This window comes from Nicotiana tomentosiformis, chromosome 2, assembly GCF_000390325.3.
Source record: "Nicotiana tomentosiformis chromosome 2, ASM39032v3, whole genome shotgun sequence".
NCBI classification, from domain to species: Eukaryota; Viridiplantae; Streptophyta; class Magnoliopsida; order Solanales; family Solanaceae; genus Nicotiana; species Nicotiana tomentosiformis.
This window is the reverse complement of record NC_090813.1, coordinates 187988420-188009214: the sequence shown is the minus strand read 5'-3', so window position 1 is coordinate 188009214 and position 20795 is coordinate 187988420. Positions and strand designations below refer to the sequence as shown.

The 20795-nt window shown below is 36.8% G+C and overlaps 2 protein-coding genes across 2 annotated transcripts; one reads left to right on the top strand and one right to left on the bottom strand.

Annotated features, from left to right (window-relative positions):
- Positions 1-2659: 2659 nt before the first annotated feature.
- LOC104112845 (uncharacterized) lies at positions 2660-3973 on the top strand. The gene is made up of 2 exons (XM_009622885.2): positions 2660-3238; positions 3611-3973. Exons 1-2 carry the CDS (start codon positions 2660-2662, stop codon positions 3971-3973), a joined length of 942 nt encoding a protein of 313 aa, XP_009621180.2.
- A 4419-nt stretch (positions 3974-8392) lies between these two features.
- LOC104112841 (probable serine/threonine-protein kinase PBL25) lies at positions 8393-16365 on the bottom strand. Its single transcript, XM_009622881.4, has 6 exons — positions 16227-16365; positions 15866-16101; positions 12979-13151; positions 11991-12180; positions 10426-10817; positions 8393-9142 (listed from the first exon to the last, which is right to left on the bottom strand). The coding sequence occupies exons 2-6, from the start codon at positions 16041-16043 to the stop codon at positions 8765-8767; spliced, it is 1311 nt and encodes a 436-aa protein (XP_009621176.1). The 5' UTR covers positions 16044-16101; positions 16227-16365; the 3' UTR covers positions 8393-8764.
- Between the last annotated feature and the right edge of the window lie 4430 nt (positions 16366-20795).

Genomic DNA, 20795 nt, shown 5'->3' with positions numbered 1-20795 from the left:
ATATATATATATTGTAAAATAATTGTAGACGCTAAAGTAGTAAACTGATCAAAGAAACTGAAAGTAAAAAAAGATAAAAATATTTTTTTTTTTCAAAATTAAGTTGTGCGGAATGGGACGGGACGGGGCGGAGCGGGTTAGAAATTTTGTGGGTTAAGCTCAAACCCGCCCCGCCCCCGCCCCACCTCGCCCCATTGCCATCCCTATATGCAAATTAAATGTTTGTTCTTCTTTCTGCAAAGGCAGTATAAGATTAATTGTTTGGGCTACTTAATGAATGACTGTATATGGTTATCAATATATCCATTTTCCTTTAACAAACACAATATTTGGGCCTAGTTTAAAACTCTCTACTCTCACTCATGCTCTCGGCGCATGTTAGCTAAACATACGTCAGTGCGTCCATGGCAGGAGCGCGAGGACGGAGACGAGGAAGAGGTCGAGTAAGACCAAAAAAAGTGCCCATAGTTTCCTTTGAGAGCTCAGTTGGAGCTCGAATTCAAGGTGACGGAACCCTTAAGGCAGCAACAATGGCTTCCTTTGTACAAATGGCAGAAGAGATTAGATTTGTGGAAATAGGATCTACATCAAACTCTAGTGGGATTTCAAAGAAGCTAACCATGAATGAACCTCCGAAGACTACTACAGAGGCAATAATTCAGAGAAATACTGAATCGAAGGCAGTGGAAATCAATGAAACAGTGACTTCAGAGCAGAAATCAACTGAACAAATAGTAGAAGCAGCAAAACAGGTGGGTGCATGGACAAATCTATTCAAAGAAAATAGATCTGCAACAAATGGTATGACATTATCCTACATCCCACCACAAATTGTAAATGGCCAAACTGTAGTGCAATTAGAAGTAGAAGAAGTCGAACCAGAGGAAGAAAAATGGAGGTGTGCTTTAATTGCCTACATCATAGGAGATACACCAGGATATAATGCCATAAGTAGGTATATTAGTCAAAATTGGTTGAATATAGAAGCACCATATGTCTATTTGCATGAAGAGGGATATTATGTGATCCGATTCAACTCAATTACTGATATACACACTATTTGTTTTATGCTGGACCATACACCATCAGTAATCGCCTTATTATTTTGGAACCTTGGACAACGGATTTTGATTTCAATAAGGAATTTCCCACTTAGATCCCTCTATGGGTCAAATTCCCCAACCTTCCAATGAATTGTTGGAGTAGCAAATCCTTGAGCAGGATAGCAAGTGCTTTAGGCTCCTTTGTTTGCAGATGAGTGTACCACAAAGCAAACAAGGATGTCTTTTGTAAGAATGTTGGTTGAAGTAAATATTAGTCGTCCACTTCCCTCTGAAGTTACAGTGGTTGATCCAAAAGGCATGCACTTTCAACAAGTTGTGACCTATTATTGGAAGCATGAATACTGTGGAATATGTCAACTAGTAGGCCATACTTGTCGTGAAAAAGATAAATTGGATTTGCAACATATCCCTCAACCCAAAACAAAGAGGAATACTAAAACTGTCACACAAGAATGGAAGTACAAGGGACCTGTGCAAGTGATTTCAACAGGTGGTGATCAAGCAGAATTCTCTGGCGAGCAAGATAGCAAAAAATAGATCCAGAAGCAGATTGTACAGAACAATACTTCCCCTGTTAATAGAGTGGAAGAGAGACCAGAAAAGAGCAGAGGGAAAGCTTTGGAAGTAAGTCCAGAATTCAATCTACAAAACTTCCCCATCCTATGCTCTGTTCCAACCAAGAATGGATTTGAAGTGTTATATGGAGGAAGTAGTGAAGTCCAAGGACTACTCCTAGGTAGAGGAGGGGGGTCCAAACTATCTAATGAATTGGATATTTTGGAATCTTAGAGGAATGAATAAGAGGTATAAACAGAAGGAATTAAGAAATTACTTGAAAAACAAAAAAATTAGACTGGCAGGGCTGATAGAAACAAGAACAAAGGAGCACAATTCCATGAAGATTAGCAAAAAAATAGTACCTAATTGGGAGATGCTCACTAACTACCAAACTGCAATAAATGGAATATTGTGGTTGGTCTGGGATCTACAGTGGTGTAAAGTTAAACTATTGAAAGCGAAGCCCAAATTATTCATTGTGAGGTCATAAGCAAAGTAGGGGATCTAAATTGCTATCTCACCATAGTATTTGATTTTAATACTATTGAGCATAGAAAGCACTATGGGATAACTTGACACGAGCAGCAGTAGGTATTAATAAACCTTGGCTTGTGGTGGGGGACTTTAATGCAGTTATGTTTCAGGATGATCGACTGTTTGGTAATCCAATTACATATACTGAAATTAAAGACTACTCTGAATGCATGCATGAATTGCTCCTAATAGAACTACAATGGAGAAGAGACTACTATACCTGGTTCAATAAACATCTAGGATCAGACAGAATTTATAGTAGATTGGACAGGACTTTTGGAAATCATGAATGGATAATGTCATGGGGGCATCTGATAATGGAATATGATGTACCTTTTATATTAGATCATGCCCCTATTCTACTAACATTGGCTTCTTCTAGCAGTAACATCAAGATACCTTTCAAATTTTTCAATGTATGGGCCAATCATGAGAAATTTATGAAGGTAGTTGAGGATGTCTGGCAACCATACTATACCACAGTCAAGATGAAGAACATTTAGATGAAGCTGAAGAGTCTCAGACCTGTATTAAAGAGGCTGAATAATAAAGAGTTTAAGTTCATTACTCAGAAAATTGAAAAGGCTAGGCAAGAGCTAGTGATCACTCAAGAGCAAATACACATGAAGAGTACTACTGTGCTATTGGAAAAAGAAAGAGATTTAATACAAAACCTGGAGAAATGGTATATGGTTGAAGAAAGTTCTTTACAACAGAAATCCAAGGCCAACTGGATCAAGCTAGGGGATTTAAATACCAAATACTTTTCAGGCCTGATCAAGGAGAGGACTCAGAGAAAGCAGATAACAGAACTTACATCACTCAGTAACAAAAAGCTGTCTGAGCCAAAGGAAATCAAAGAGGAAATAGTGAACTTCTACAAAGGTTTAATGGGATCTGCAGCTCATACATTACCAGCAGTCAACAAGATCGCTAGGAGGAAAGGATCAACCATCTCACATCAACAAAGACTAAGACTATGTGCAGAGGTGACTGAACATGAGATCTATGAAGGCTTATCCTCAATAGGAAATGACAAATCACCAGGTGTGGATGAATATAATGTATACTTCTTTAAGAAAGTATAGTCAATAGTGAAATTAGAAGTAGTGGAAGCTATAAAAGAATTCTTCAAAACTGGAAAATTGTATAAGGCAATAAACTGTACAGCCATCACTCTGATCTCAAAGACTAATAATCCAAATTTAGTTAAAGAGTATAAACCTATTGCATGTTGTCCTATACAAAATGATTGCTAAAATATTAGCCTCCAGATTGCAAGGTGTGGTACCAGACATCATTTGTGAGGCCCAGGCAGGAAAATAGCTGACAATATCATTCTTGCTCACGAGCTTATCAAATCTTACACAAGGAAGAATGTACCACCCAAATGCATGATAAAAATTGATCTGCAAAAAGCGTATGATTCTGTAAAATGGCCATTTCTGAGGCAGGTGCTTGCAGAGCTTAGCTTTCCAGAGCATTTTATTACATGGGTAATGGAGTGTGTCCAAATAGTAAACTATACTGTGATGATCAATGGTGATCCAAGTGAACCTTTCAATGCAGCAAGAGGTCTTCGACAAGGAGATCCAATGTCTCCTTTTCTGTTTGCAATTGCTATGGAGTATCTAAGCAGAAAGCTCAACGAGTTGAAAGAAAATAGATCCTTTCAGTTTCATCCAAAGTGTGCAAAACTAGGAATTACATACATTAGTTTTGCGAATGATATACTGCTCTTTGCCAAAGGAAACTTAACTTCTATTACTGCTCTACACAAGTGTTTTAGCCAATTTTCTGAAGCTTCAAGATTGTAGACTAATCTTGGAAAGAGTTGTGTGTATTTTGGTGGAGTTAAGAAAGAGATTCAAGACAGCATATTTAGCCACTTAGGTTTTGTGCATGGAACCTTACCTTTCAAATACCTGGGGTACCTCTATCAATAAAGAAGCTCACATTATTACAATGGCAACCACTAATTGAAAAGATCACAACTAGAATAACTTCTTGGACTGCCAAAAAGTTGTCGTATGCAGGCAGAATTCAGCTGGTCAAATTTGTGCTCTTTGGAATTCAGGCCTACTGGACTCAATTGTTTCTAATACCTGTAAAGATACTGAAAACTATAGATGCTTATTGTATAAGCTATGTATGGCCGGGGAGTAACATAATCACTAAGAAAGCTCTGTTGGCATAGGATATGGTGTGCACTCCTAAGTCGGTGGGAGGGCTAAACCTTATCAACATAAAACTGTGGAATCAAGCTGCTCAAATCAAGACATGCTGGGACATAGCTCATAAACAGGATAAAATGTGGATTTGATGGATTCATGCTTATTATGTCAAAGGCAAACATTTGAGGGGCATGGCAATTCCTTCACAAGCAAGCTGGATCACTAGGAAAATACTGGAAGCCAAGGAGAACCTGGGATTGATACCTCCTGTCACAACTACTCGGAGCATGATCAATTCAATCTACTAACAGCTCATCTATACAATGATGTCAGTGCCTTGGAAGTGTCTTATGTTTGAGAATAATGCCAGACCTAAAGCAATTTTTACAATGTGGCTGTAATTACAAGGAAAAATATCTACAACAGATCGACTGGTGAACTAGGGATTGACCGTGGAACCTACATGTATACTATGTCAGAATCAAATGGAAACAAAAGATCATTTGTTTGCTGAGTGTGATTTTACTAAGGCTATATGGAGCAAAATGCAGCAATGGCTGCAAAGAAAAGGGATAGCAGTGCAGACTTGGAGCCAACCCATAGAATGGGCTATCCACAATGCCAAAGGAAAATTACAGCAAGCTCAAATTTTCAGAATGGTGTACGTTGAGTGTGTCTATGCTATATGGATGGAAATGAACCATAGAATTTTTGAAAAGAAGTACTAGAGCTGGGAAATAATTACGCGCGAAGTTGCTTATATCTGTCATGTAAGAGCAGCACCAAGAGTTAATGCTTTGATACCGAGTTTCATATTTTAGAATCCAGTTATGTACTGGCGTGTATAGATCAGAGTTTACTGATATGTAGATTTTAGATAGCTAACTATGTTTGATTATGTAACGACTCGTCTGGTCGTTTTGAGTATTACAACCCCGTTTTTCCATTTACTGCTCAATTTATGCTTTACAGTTGTTATGTGACTTGTCGGGGCAATTGGTTCGGGTTCGGTGAAGTTTTTGAATAAATTAGAACACTTAGTTCCAAGGTTTAAAGTTTAAGTTGAAATAGTGACCGGATGTCGACTTATGTGTAAACGATACCAGAATAGAGTTTTGATGATTCTAATGGCTCTGTATGGTGATTTTGGACTTAGGAGTGTGTCCAAAAAATTATTTGGAAGCCCGTAGTTAAATTTGGCTTGAAATGGTTAAAATAGAAATTTAAGCTTGAAAATTTAACCGGGGAGTTAACTTTTTTATATCATGGTTGGAATCTGATTCTGAAAATTTGAATAGGTCTGTTATGTCATTTATGACTTTTGTGCAAAATTCGAGGTCAATCGGGCATGATTTGATAGGTTTTGACATCAAATGTAGAAGTTGGAATTTCTTAGTTTCATTAGGCTTGAATTGAGGTATGATTCATGTTTTTAGCGTTGGTTGATGTGATTTAAGGCTTCAAATAACTTCGTATGATGTTTTAGGACTTTTTGGTGTATTTGGTTGAGGTCCCGGGGGCCTCGAGTGAGTTTCGGATGGTTAACGGATCGAAATTTAGACTTAGAACAAAGTTGGAAACTTTCTGTCATCTGATGTAATCGTACCTGCGGAATTTGGCTCGCAGAAGCGAGCGTGGGAGCGCAGAAGCGGAAAAAGGGAGAATGGAGCAGTGGCCGCAGGTGCGGAGGAAAATTCCGCATCTGCGCGACCGCAGATGCGGACGAAGGATCGCAGGTGTGCTTGGGACCGCAGCAGCGGACGCTTCATCGCAGAAGCGGACTCCTTGTCCGCAGAAGCGAAGGCTGTCACAAAAGCGGGATATTTTGCCGCAAAAGCGGAACCGCAGATGCGGTTAAAAATTCCACAGAAGCGGTACAAAAACAGAGGGTTCCGAGTTTTTATCATTTTTGGACATTTCCAACACGGTTTTGGGACGATTTTCAGAGAGAATTCACGGGAAAACTTTAGGTAAGTCACTTGTGATCATTGTTATTCAATAATATTGGATCATCATTGAGTATTTCGACTAGATTACATATTTTTGAGGTAAAATTAGAGGATTTGGGCCTAGGGATTTCAAAATAAGAATGTGAGATTTGGAGGCCGAGTTGATGTCGGAATTTAGTATGGTTGGACTCGTGGTTGAATGGGCGTTCACATTTTGTAACTTTTTTCGAGTTCTGAGACGTGGGTCCCACGGGTAATTTTTGAGTTAAATTTCAGATTTTTGTTGGAAAATTTATATTTTCATATGGAATTTGTTCCTATAATTTGTATTGACTGAATCAAATTAATTGTGACTAGATTCGAGCCGATCGGAGTCAGAAAATCGAGGGAAAGACATTCTTATTGACTGATTGAGCTTGACTTGAGGTAAGTGGCTTGTCTAACCCTGTGTGGGAGAAATTTTCTTAGAATTTGATACTGCTGTAACATTTTGTGATATGTGAGCATCGGGTACGCGAGGTGACGAGTGCGTACACGGGCTAAATTTGGAAATATCGGTTCTTGCTGAGTAGTCTTATTTTAAATTCTTTAACTAAGTTGCTTCAGTATATGTAGTGATCATGTTTAGACTAGTATCACATGCCTACATGTCCTAACTCTTACTTGCAATATGTGCAACATGATTAGCTGAATTACCTGCTTATTTAATTTGATTTAAATCTTTAACTGTGAGATTCTTGCTGTAAATTTGTTATTTTCTTCGGATATCTGTTGTATATTTACTTTGGTACTATGAGGCGGTTCCTCGGGAGATCCCCCTGTACTGCATATTTACTTTTGGGACTACGAGGCGGTTCCTCTGGAGATCCTCATGTACTGCATATTTACTTTTGGGACTATGAGATGGTTCTTCGGGAGATTCTCCTGTACTGCATATTTACTTTTGGGACTAAGAAGCGGTTGCTCGGGAGATCCCCCTGTACTGCATATTTACTTTTGGGACTATGAGGCGATTCTTCGGGAGATCTTCCTGCACTGCATATTTACTTTTGGGACTACGGGGCGGTACCTCGGGAGCGCCCCTGTTGTTTACCTCTATTTGCTATGTTGTTCACTTCTCAGTCATTTTGTTATTTTATATATCCTATGTCTTACTTTTGCTATTATTTTCAGTAGGGCCTGACCTGACCTCGTCATTACTCTACCGAGGTTAGGCTTGGCAGTTACCGGGTATCATTGTGGCGTACTCATACTACACTCTAGATATCTTTTGTGCAGATCCAGGTACTTCTTACCAGCCCAGATACCAGTGAGTTGGACCGCACGTGGAGACCTCAAGGTATATCTGTCAGCGTCCGCAGACCTCGGAGCCCCCATCCATCCTTATTATATTGCTTTCCTTATTTTTATATAGACTCTAGTGTATAGAGACACTTAGTATTTGCTCTTAGAAGCCTGTGACTTATTTCCACCGAGTTTTGGGAGTTGTAATTATTGAATGGCAGTTTTATATTTATATATCATGTATTGAGATTGGAGTTCATTTATTATTCATTAATTCCGCAATTTGTTAGGCTTACTTAGTCGTATCTGTGTGTGGAGATTTCAAGGTACATTTGCCAGCGTCCGCAGACCTCGGAGTCCCCCTCTATCCTTATCATGTTATTTTTTTTATTTTAGTAGACTCTGATGTATAGAGATATTAGTATTTCTCTTATAAGCTTGTGACTTGTTTCTATCATATTTTGGGAGATTATAGTTTTTTTACTTGCAGTTTTCATTTATTACAACTATTGGGGTTTGAGTTTCATACTCTTTTTGTGTATTTCCGCAATTTGTTAGGCTTACCTAATCTTAGAGACTCTAAGACTAGGTGTCATTACGACATCCTACAGAGGGTGAATTGGGGTCGTGACAGATTAGTTATGGCTTTGTACAGTTTCAAAGGTGATTAATACAAAAATTTAGTTACCAAAAAAATAATAATATTTGAATTATCTAATCTTACTTTGGCTCCATACTAATCAAGAAATCAACACTTACTACCCTTGATTATCATTCCTCCATCACCTCATGATCCGAGGTCCATATTCTAGTGTTAGTGGCTTCAGAATGAATATAATTTTATATTATATTTTTTTGTGTGCATATTTATACATAATACGAGCAAAAGTAACCGGTTAACTTTGATTCACAGAACCGGCTCTAGATCGTCGTCTCCTATAGGGGCGAAGCTATATGGTGGTCAATTGACTACCCTTCGTTAAAAAATTACACGGTGTATATACATAAAATATTAGATTTTAGATATGTATAACTTATACTTTAACATCCTTTGTCGGGAACTTTTTTTTCACTTCTTTCAAGTTTGAATATCCTTACGAAAATTTCTGGTTTCGCCGCTTGACTCTCCTCATGATATCTCCGGACGACTGAAATCCAAATAAAAGCCTAATTAGATATCAAAGTTAAGAACCACAAGAAGCTAGTGATCTTGCATAGTGTTTCTTGAATTTGAACCCCATTCTATGGCTTCAGCAACTGCTCTTTGTCTTTCTACTTCAGCTATTGCTTCTTCTTCTTTATGATTTTCATCAATTGGAACTTGTAATTTGTGAGAAGTAGTAGTGTTGTTATTTATTGGTGATGAACCAATTAATCCAATATTATTATAGGGTTCTTCTCCAAGGAAACTAAGAGCAGTGACAACATCACTAATCAATGGACGAACTGCTGCATCATCTTGTAAACACATAGCAGCAACAGCAACTGCTTGATTGAAATTTTTCTTTGGGAAGTCATCTTCAAGAACTGGATCAGCTAGTTCTATATATCTACTTGTGTCTTTTAATATGGGTTCGGCCTAAAACAAGTATAACAACAAATGATTTCAGTGTCCATTATATCCATTACAAAAACATGCTTGCTACTATTGCTTAGCTTTCTCTTCATCTTTTCTTGAGCCGAGAGTCTATTAAAAACCGCCTTTCTATCTTCTAGGTAAGGGTAAGGTCTGCATACACGCTTTCCTCCCAAGACTCCACTTGTACTGTGAGACTATACTGGGTATGCTGTTGTTGCAACATACTCAGTATATTTTCACAAGTGGAGTATAACGAAGGTAATATGTAGGCAGACTTTACCCCTACTTTGTGATGGTAGAAAGACCGTTTCCGATAGACCATCGAATCAATGAAAGCAAAATCATAGCAATTATGACAAAGAACTACGAAAAGAAAAATAGTAATGACAGCCAGAAAAAAAATATATAACCGAAGCAAAGGATTCCATTATATGCATTGACCATGTAAAAATAAGAATATTTGCACCGTATGACCTTTTCTTGTACCTCTTTCTAAATTTTTCCTACGTTAGTCTAAATTCGCCTTTTTGTAAGTAATTGGATGCATTTGTTTTGCGCGCAATAGCCCACTGGGCTAACAGGGACAAAATTTAAAGAGTGGCCTTAAAAAAGGTCATTTGTGCAAATGCCTACAATATTTACACAACTATATTACTTATAAGATGAAAGTTTAAGTGTTGTGCACTGATAGTATAAATCTTTTTTATCATTCAGATAAAGTTTACCTATAACAACAGGTAAATCTTCATAATAAACTTGATATGTTGATCCGAAAATATAAGTATTAACTAGTATAATCGATTAAATTGTAACGACTGTGTAATATTTCTTTATATTGTCAGTATATATAACTTAAATTCATAACGTAATTACATGTAAATCTCAGTAATATCTTCATAGTAAGTCTGCTATAATATCATGGAAAAATATATAGCTTTTTAATAAAACATAAACACATGGGGTAATTACAAGTAAATATTTATAAATATTAATTAATAACCTTGTAAAGATGATAATTAATCTGCTATCATATATACATTAATAATAATAAACATTATTTTATACGGATATTTTTATAAGTTAAGTACATATGGAATTCAATTTATATACACTGACAAGGCAAATAAAGAAAAGGGATTGTCACACAAATAACCGGTCAGATTAACTGTTTAAATGTTAAAATTACTCTGTCACTTTACCTAAAGATAAGTAAATCCAATCATGTATATAAGTTAAATCCATATGTTTAAAGCAGAAAAGGAGAAGGAAAATATTTCACTTACCCAAGTAACTAAATTCTGCTCATGGCCATCCCTTGTAATATCAACTGCTCTTTTCCCAGTAATTAGCTCCAATAAAACAACACCAAAGCTATATACATCAGATTTTACAGTTAATTGGCCTGTTCTTTGGTATTTTGGAGCACAATAACCATAAGTTCCCATCACTCTAGAAGAAACATGTGTGTTATCTCCTACAGGTCCAAGTTTTGCTAATCCAAAATCTGAGAGTTTTGCATTGTACTCTTTATCTAGCAATATGTTTGAGGATTTCAAGTCTCTGTAAATGACTGGTGGATTGGCTTTGTCATGTAAATATTCTAAACCTTTTGCTGCATCTAATGCTATTTTCATCCTTGTATACCAATCTAAAGGAGATTGACCTGGTGGAAGATCTGAAAAAATGTACTATGAATGATTTTTTTTAACACATTTGATCCGTCAACCAAAAATAATTGCAGCTGCTAGTCAAATATGCAAGAAAATATACTCTAATTGTGCATAAATATGTATATTATACATTCATATGCAAAATTATACATTTGCCAACTAGGAAGGGGAGACTTGGAGCAATGGTAAAGTTGTGTCCGGATGACCTATAGGTTACGGGTTCGAGCCTTGGAAGCAACTACTAATGCTTCATTAGGGTAGGTTGTCAACACTAGTGCGGCCCTTTCCCTAACCCTACGTGAACACGGGATACTTTGTGCACCAAGTTACCCTTTATACATTTGTCAGCTATTATCTTGGGACAGCTATACTATGTAAAATTCCCTAAATGATCAATAATTTCTTGTTAGTATGAGAATTTTCCATGCATTAATAAAGAGTTAATGTTACACATTGCATATTAGTCAAATGGAATATTTCCAGTTCACTACTTTCAACCTTCTTATATCATTGAGGAGGATAATGAATAAGTTTTGACTTTGTTATACACTACTAAGTGTGTTTGGTACGACGGAAGTTAGTTTTTAGTAAATATTTTATGGTAAATTATTTTCTTGAAACTTTTTTTTAACCAGGTGTTGGTTGGAGTTGTGGTACAAAGTTAAGAGTTGACATAGTGAGAGAAATCATTTTCCACTTTTGGTGAAAATTAGTTGCTTTTGAATATATTTGCTGGTAAACAAACATCAGAAAATGATTTATTTTCGAAAAACAATTGTCCACCAAACACATCCAAGAAAAGCTTGTTTCTTCAATCCTATTTATTCCCTGCTTGAGCATTTGAATGTGTTTTCACTAACTTTAGCAGCATTAATTCTTCCTTAAATATCTAAGAAGAAGCATAACTTTTCTACTCTCCTAATAGCCAAAACATTGTTTCTACATTTCATTAATATAGATAATCTTCTATATAATTAAAAATAATTTTCGAAAACCAACAAGGTTTGTGGTGGAGTGGTAAATAATCCTTCATCCTTAATCAGAGGGCTACAACGCCTTTATTAAGGAGTGTTTTACCCTAACACTCCTCTAATATGAAACTTTTCAGTGCAAATCCGAATTTTGTCGGGCCCAATGCAGATATCAAACATGTGTTAACAAAAAAGTAAAATAAGTACCTAGTAGATGATCCTCCAATGACCCCAAAGGCATGTATTCATACACCAAAAGTCTTTGATCTCCATCAGCACAATATCCAATTAAATTTACAAGATTTGAATGGTGCAATAGACTCAACATCAACACTTCCACAAGGAATTCTTTGTTTCCTTGCAATCCATTGCGATCAAGCTGCTTCACTGCTACAACCTGAAGAGACAAATGAACAAATAGTTACTATAATTTCAGCATCAATCGATTTACTTATTTAATTACGTTTTTTGTTTTAATATTGAAGAAATCCCCTATGGGAGTCTGGCTCCAGTTGGGGCCACAGTTTGAAATTTTGGGAAATAACCCGCCGGTGGGGAAAGAATTTATTTAAATAACAACAACAATAATAACAAATTCAGCGTAATCTTATAAGTAGGATCCAGAGAAGGTAGTTTGTACACAAATTTTGCCCCTATCTTGAAAAGGTAGAGAGACTATTTTCAATATACCATCGGCTCAAGAAAATAGAATTTAAATAGTTATCTCAAAAAAGGTCATTTGCACAAATTTCCCCTCATTCCAACTTAATTAATATATATGGAAGAAGTCGAACGCGTAACGAGCACTTTGTTGAAGTGTGTGACTATCTCATTTAAAAGCTTAAATTGTTAGAAAGAACACACTTTTATTATTTAGTCTCTTCAACACAACCCCTCACGTGCAGGCTTCATTCTTTTTTTTTTTCATTGGCCAAGCACGTGGAAATCATTTTTGGGTAACGGTGAGACTTGAACCCAGGATCTTTTCCTGCTTTAATATCATGTTGAAGTGTGTGATCATCTCATCTAAAATCTTAAGTTATTAGAGGAAATACACTTTTATCACCTAGTCTATTCGACACACTTAATCGACACATCACGTATTGCGTCCTTACCACTAAATCAAACTTTGAGACCATTTGGTCAAATGCTTTACACGAGAACCATAGAGGAAAAGTTTCAAATGTTGAAGTACCTGACCAGTTTTGTCAAGGTGGCCCTTGTAAACACGTCCAAATCCACCTTCACCTATTAGACATTCTTGGCGAAAATTCTTTGTGGCTGTTGCTAGTTCTCTGAATGTGAAAGTTTGAGCTGCAGTATTGTTGTTGCCTTCATCTTTGTAAGACGTCTTTTGGTGTGTGGCTTCTGCAAACAAAACGGGAAATTTGATTTATTAGAATTAACCAAAATAATTGTCCCGTCAACCAATTAAATTTAAAATATGAACTTTTTTAATAATATGTGTATATATAACCTTATATAATCACTAGTTCTTGTGCACGCGCGTTGCACGTGTATCCCATATAATTAGTATAAAATTAAAAAAATGACATTGTTTTGTACATGGACGGTAAAGCGTTTTGAATCATGATTGCATTTATAAGAAAATAATTGTACTTAAAAATCATAACAATCTAAATATTTAAGCTAAGAAAAATAGAAGGGGAAGATAAATTATAAGAACTATAAATGTTAGCTCTAAAAACTATTACACGCATGAGATGTTAAGATCTTTGTACAGTGAAGAATTTACATATATGTACCTTAATCAATTCTTTGACAATTCAAGGCAAATTTAACGTTAGAAAACTAACTTTTATAGCTTACATATTTTATTTATTAATTTTAAAGGTATTATTAATATAACTATTAAGGGCCAAAAAGTCCAATAATAATATAGGGCCATTTTAGCCTTTCACATTCAACTTTTGATCTTCGTACTTATAAGGGAAATGCATAAGTACCCTAACCTATAACCGGATTCCCAACTACACACTCTATCTTTACGGGGTTTTTATTACCCCCAAACTATATTAGAGTCAAATAAATTTACCCTTAAAGTACCACAACCAAATTTTCGTTGGAAAGTGAACCACACTCGCTTGATACATCAGATTTCATTAAAAAAAACCTTTTTTTTCTTTTCGTTTCTCTTTTCTCTTTTGTACTTTTTAGTATTCTTTTCTTTTTTTCTTATTCTATTCCAAATATTTTCCCTTTTCTTTTTCATTCTCTTTCTTTATCATGTATATAACTGTGAATTCCGATAATTTTTCTTCCGTCCGTCACCAACTATTTTTCGTTTCTTTCTCCGATAAGTTTGTCGGCAAGCGTTTTATCCTTTTTTTAGTTCGTTTTTTCTTTTGTTTATACTATTCCTTCCATTTCTTTTCTTTTTCTTTTGTTTTCTCTTTTCTTACTCTTTTTTGTTAGTAGGGGGAAATAATGGTGTTCCGATAACTTCCTCCAACCTAGACAATAGCAGATTTTCACAAAACAATTCATGTCAAAGCAATGCTTTGATAATAGTTGCATCATAATTTTTACTTTAAAGTAATATATTTTCAATATATTCTTTTTATTTGCTTTAGGTTTGTGTGTGATGATATATAATATGAGTATAAGTGCGTCTGCTAGGTTAGAAGAAGACTTTTTCAAGTTAAAATTTCAATACCTCCATTGTTTCCGGCGTGGGAAGGTTTTCTGATGATGAATTCAACCCCCTCCCCCCACCCACCCATCCATATCTGAGTATATTTTGCTTTGCTTATGAATAGATCTTTCTGAGAGTTTAATTTGTGTGTGAAAATGATCGAAAGAGGAAGAAGAAAAACAGAAATAAATAGAAGAAGAATGGTTAGACAAAGTCGTCGGCGAATGAATATCCGTCGGAATTAGAGAAGTAACGGAAAAAGAAGTAAAAGAAAAAGACAAAGAAAAAGGAAAAGGAAAAAAAAAGTAAGAAATTATATATCTCACTAAAAATGGTAAAAAAGCAAAAAGAAAAATCTGAAAATCATTTTTTCCTGCTTCTCACTCTCCCAAGGAGAGTGAAATACACACACTCTGCCACGTAAACTTTAAGGGTACAAATAATTCTACTTTAAAATAGTTTATGGAGGGAGGGGGGATTATAAAATCCCCGCAAAGTTAGAGCGTGTAGTTGAAAATGCGGCTATAGGTCAGGGGGTACTAATGCATTTTCCCTACTTATAATATAGTATGATTGTATACTCTTATGTATATTGGCTAGGAAAAGCCAAATTGTATAAAAATCATGATTTAGAAGAACTCTGAAAATAAAGCATCAACCGAAAGATTAGTCTTTGCCTGGTCGTATGTGGAAATACTTGTGCAATAAAAGGTGATGGTGAATCATTTCGATTGATATTTACCACAAAGTAATGTCAAGTAAATATCAATCGAAATGATGTTGGTGTGACATATTTATCAGAATCAACATATTTATCTTTGAGATTTTGGTGGACAGAGTTATCGATATTTGTATTGATAGAAGGTAATATGTACTTGGTTGAATAGTTGATGTATGTATAAATTAATTCAAACATAAATTGACTCAAACATCATCGTTATAAGAAAAATGTCCTGTTGAGATTGCATAAAATTGCATCATGATGTCTAAGCTAGAACGCAATCTAACCAATGTTCTTTTCTGGTCATTGTGAAAATGCCTCATAATGTGCATGTGAAATTGACTCTAAGAAATAAACTTAAACCGTATATAATAAGGAAGATATGGAGTGTGATCTTTTTTAACAAAATCAAATTCCATTATCATCCTTAACACAAGATGAAAGCAAGAAAAAAGGATAGCAATCGCTTTGAGAACGCCGGGGGAGAGGAAGATATATAAAAAGGTAGCCTGCGACACCAGAAATCACGTTTTCTTCCGCCTTAGCTTTGCGGATAGAAAAGCCGAATGCATAGCACAGATGTTCAAATTGGAGTTTCCTCAAGTTATATGTTTATGAAGATTTATGCCCCCAACAAAAAAAAATATATTCTAGAAAAGTAAATAATGTAATTTTATGAATAATGTTAGAAGCCAACATTCTTACCAAACCGAGACTGCTGATTTTGCTGTGTTTGTGTTTGTGGCTTTGGTTTCGATGTTTGTTGTTGCAATAGGGTCTCTCCATGAGGATGAATTGCAGGCGAAGGTTCTTTTCTCTTGTTATTACGTGAGTTTCGAGACGACTTCTTTTCATGTGACGAAAAACATGAAAAACAACTCATCTCTTTTACGATCTAAAAGATCAAATCACCACAAGATTGATCTTGAGAATGCCACACCCTTCAAAAATGTCAAGAAATTTGAAAGAAACTGATTTAGTATTTGACAATAAACGTATCGGAATTACTCAAGCAGTAACTAGAATTAAAGTTTTCCAAATGATGGCAACCGGCAATAAAATGTACCTAGATAACTGATGCCACGTACAACATCCAAAATATGGGGGCTTTTGATGTATATGGAAAGAGCCAAAGAACCTAAAAATGTTGAATGGTGTATATAAAGATAAGGTCATCTAGAGAAAACAAAGAATTACTTAATTAGGAAAAACCATAATTAAACATGGTTTTCTAAAGGAGAGGTACGTCCTCGTTTGAATATCCGGCAGAATAAGGGGAGAAAATGGGAATACAAGGAGTAATTGAGGGATAGTGAGAGAGAGGTAACGGGGGAACCATTTGCAAACATCTTATAGTATCTTGTTTTTAATAGAGATTTTTTCTTTCCTATATAATATTTGAAATTTATTTATTAAAATTGTCAAAATTTTGTATTACTCGCCCTAAACAAGCCTTTTTTATAATTTATATACAATCAATTATTAGTGCCTTAATGTCACGATCCAAAATTCAACTAGTTGTGATGACACCTAACCCAACCTGCTAGGTAAGCCAATTACCAACTATCCAATCCCAATAACAATTATTAAATTAATTTAAGTAAAGAAAAATCTTAATTTCAAGAACTGGTAATACAAATCATGAGCTTCTAAGAATAGAATTTACAAAGCTGAAATGAAATAAATACACCGTCTATTTAAAAAGTACATAAACAGAGTTTTACAGATCTAAAGCTACCACGAACAAGAGGCAGCTACAACCGGAACGCAGGTACATTTTCAAATCCAGCTCCCATCGAACACAACAACATCAACAGTCAATATCTGCACGCAAGGTGCAGAAGTATAATATGAGTACAACCGACCCCATGTACTCAATAAGTAACAAACCTAACCTTAGGTTGAAAGTAGTGATGAGGTAACACAAAGGTCGGGTCCAACACCAATATTCCACAACAGCTCATAACAGCATAGTACAAGTAATAAAAGAGGTATCTCAGAAATAAAATGCTCAGTTCGGTCACAGTCCCAGAAAAATAGGCATTTCTTTGCAAGTATCTCAGTGAAAGCCCAAATCTTTTACCGAAAAAGTCAAAATACGAGTAAGTTTGAAAACTGTATTTTTTCCCAAAACTCCCTTTAACAAATAGTAAGATGTTTCATTTTCAGATAGCATAAGGAAAGTACTTCTCTATGCCTACATGTCAAGATACAGAAAAAATCATAAATGTCCCCAAAACTAGGTAGCAGAAGGAGATGCACCTCTATGCATGTATCTCAAGTACGCATGTCAAATACAATGCATCTCGATGATGAGCTCATGTACTCACACTCTCAGAGTACTCAATCTCACTATCTCGCATTCTCTCTCATTATGCTTAGCACACTCAATCACTCATCGCTGTACAATGCCCGCTACGACGTGCAACCCGATCCCTATTTATAGTCGACTACGCTCACTGGGCGTGTGCAGACTCCGGAGGGGCTCCTTTCAGCCCAAGCGCTATATCCACACGGACAACTCACGTGCCATAATATCAATATCTGGAATTGCACGGACAACTCACGTGCTATAGTGTCAACATCTTCACAATCAGGCCCCCGGCCTCACTCAGTCATCAATCTCTCCGGTCTCACTCATGGGCTCACAATGCCATGAAAATAGTCCGACAACAATGATATGAAGTATCAATAAATAACTGAGACTGAGATATGATATGAATGCATGAATATGACTGCGTACGAAATATCAATGAATTCAGTGAAATAACAACAAGAAACGACAACTATGGGTCCTAGCAGTATCGTCATAAAACCTAAACATGGTATCTAGCATGATTGACAGCTCAATTACTTAATCAGATGGTGAAAACACGGGCATCAACAAAGTAGGACCACTATACAGTGCCATAGAAATAACAGAGTCCCAATTCACATGGTGCACGCCTACACGCCCTCACCTAGCATGTGCATCACCTCAACACAAATCACATAACACGTATTTCAGGGTTTCATAGCCTCAGCTCCAAGATTAGAAGAGTTACTTACCTTGAATAAGATAAATCCAATGCCGAGCAAGCTAAACATTGCTCCAGAAATCCTATTTTGCGCATAACAACTCCTGAACGGCTCGAATCTAGCCACAATAAATTTGATTCAGTCCACACAATTTATAGGAATTAATTCCATATCAAAATACTAATATTTTCCCACAAAATCCGAAATTACACTCCAAATATCGCCTATGGGGCGCACATATCGGAATCCGACGAAACTCACAAAATCCGACAACTCATCCAATTACAAGTTCAACCATACTAATTTCACTCAATTCCGACTCCAAATCGATGTTCAAAACTCAAAACTTCATATTATGGACTTTAGGCCAACACTCCCAATTTCCTCTATAAATTCATCAACCAATTGCTAAAAATAAAGATAGATTCATGGAATATAATCACAAGGGGGTTAAGAATACTTACCCCAAGTTGTATGAAAAACTTCCTCTCCAAAGTCGCCCAAACCGGGCTCCAACATCCGAAAATGAGTGAAAATATCGAACCCTCGAACTTAAAGGGTTCTGCCCAGGCTTTTCGCACCTGCGGAGCCTGGGCTCGCACCTGTGCACTCGCTTCTGCGAAAAAATGTCGCACTTGCGTTGTCCGGCTTCCTCACCATTTTTCGCTTCTGCAAATCCTAGCCTGCATCTGCGCAATCGTAGGTGCAGAAATCCCATCACACCTGCGACTTCTACTGACACCCTCCAACTCCGCACCTGCGCTCGAGCTGCCGCACCTGCGGCCAAGACCCTCGCAGGTGCGATCACACCAGAAGAGCTACAGCTTCAGCAACCTCACAACTCCAATTTTTGATCCGTTAATCATCCGGAACTCGCCCGAGGCCCCCATGACCTCAACCAAATACACCAACAAGTCCTAAAACATAACACGGACCTACTCGAGGCCTCAAAACACACATAACAACATCGGAATGATGAATCACACTTCAATTCGAATTGAATGAACTTTGAAACTTCAAACTTCCACAACCGATGCCGAAACCTATCAAATCACGTCCGATTGACCTCAAATTTTGCACACAAGTCACATTTGACATTACGGACCTACTTGAAATCCGACCCCAATATCAAAAAGTCCACTTCCGGTCAAACTTTTCAAAATTCCAACTTTTGCCATTTCAAGTCAAATTCTACTACGGACCTCCAAATCACAATCCGGACGCGTTTCTAAGTCCAAAATAACCCAACGAAGCTAACGGAACCATCAAAAATCCAATCCGAGGTTAAATACTAAAAAGTTAAACTTGGTCAACCCTTTCAAATTTAAAGCTTCTAGCTGAGAATCATTCTTTCAAATCAATACTGAATAACCTGAAAACCAAAACGGACGATTCACATAAGTCATAATACATCATACGGAGCTACTCATGCCCTCAAATAACCGAGCGAAGTGTAAATGCTCAAAACGACCGATTGGGTCGTTATATCCTCCCCCACTTAAACATACGTTCGTCCTCAAACGTGCCAAGAGTTGTTCCAAAAACTATCAAATCGCCGTGTAACCTTACCATGCACATACCCGGGGGTGATCCCACGTCACCCTATTCCATATAGGCCCGACAACACAACATAACTGACGATCGTTACTCCAACCTTAGCCCATAAGCCTTAGAATCCAATTTCCAACATCCTAAAATTTCTATAAGGTCAGAATCTCGCATTTACGCACTGTATAAGTCTGAACAAACTGTAACCATAATCCAAGATGTAATCACATGATATATCGCATAACTCAAATACTCATAGCGATAATTTCATATCACAGTAGCTGCACAAAATAACCCAATACTGGTAATAAACCTCATATCAAACAAAGCCTCGTTCTAAAACCTTCGTACACTGCCGATGATGAAAGAAACATGCAGAATTCATAACCATTCATCAGATCAACAGGTCATGGAGCTCCCTCTCCTTCTACAAGAACTGTAGCCAATTTCCAAGCCGACTTCCGATATTATCCTTCCAAATATACCACAATCAAATCCGATAGTATCCATTCTAGGTTCAATGACCTCATCTCATCCAACACAACCACTCTAGTGACATGACACATCAATTCAATCTAAAGCCACAACCCGTGCAATCCGTGCACCAAATAGCAACATTCCAAATGTACTCAATCATGGGAAATGACTCAAACGAGTGAACCATCCTGCAAGCTCAACAAGTACCACCACTACGAAATGCTTAAAACCTATCACATGCCATAGAACCATAACACACGAATCTAACACAAAGGATCATATCTCCACATAACTCCGCCGCAATGTGCGACCCTATCCAGATACTGGTCCATATGAAATACCTCCAGTCACCCTACTAAAAATCGATAACCATGCGCAATTCGACATCAAGTACTCAAAGTGCATTACCATAACCACGGAGAAGCAAATGACACAATGCCACACAAAACCCAAAAGAACATAACCAATCCTCCATCGACCAAGCAATACCCAATACTCCTCTCGCTCAAATTCCTTATAAGGCCCCAATAGAACCGCACCATATGTGCATATAACCAACGAATCACAACTCCTCGTAGCATAGAAGAGTAAC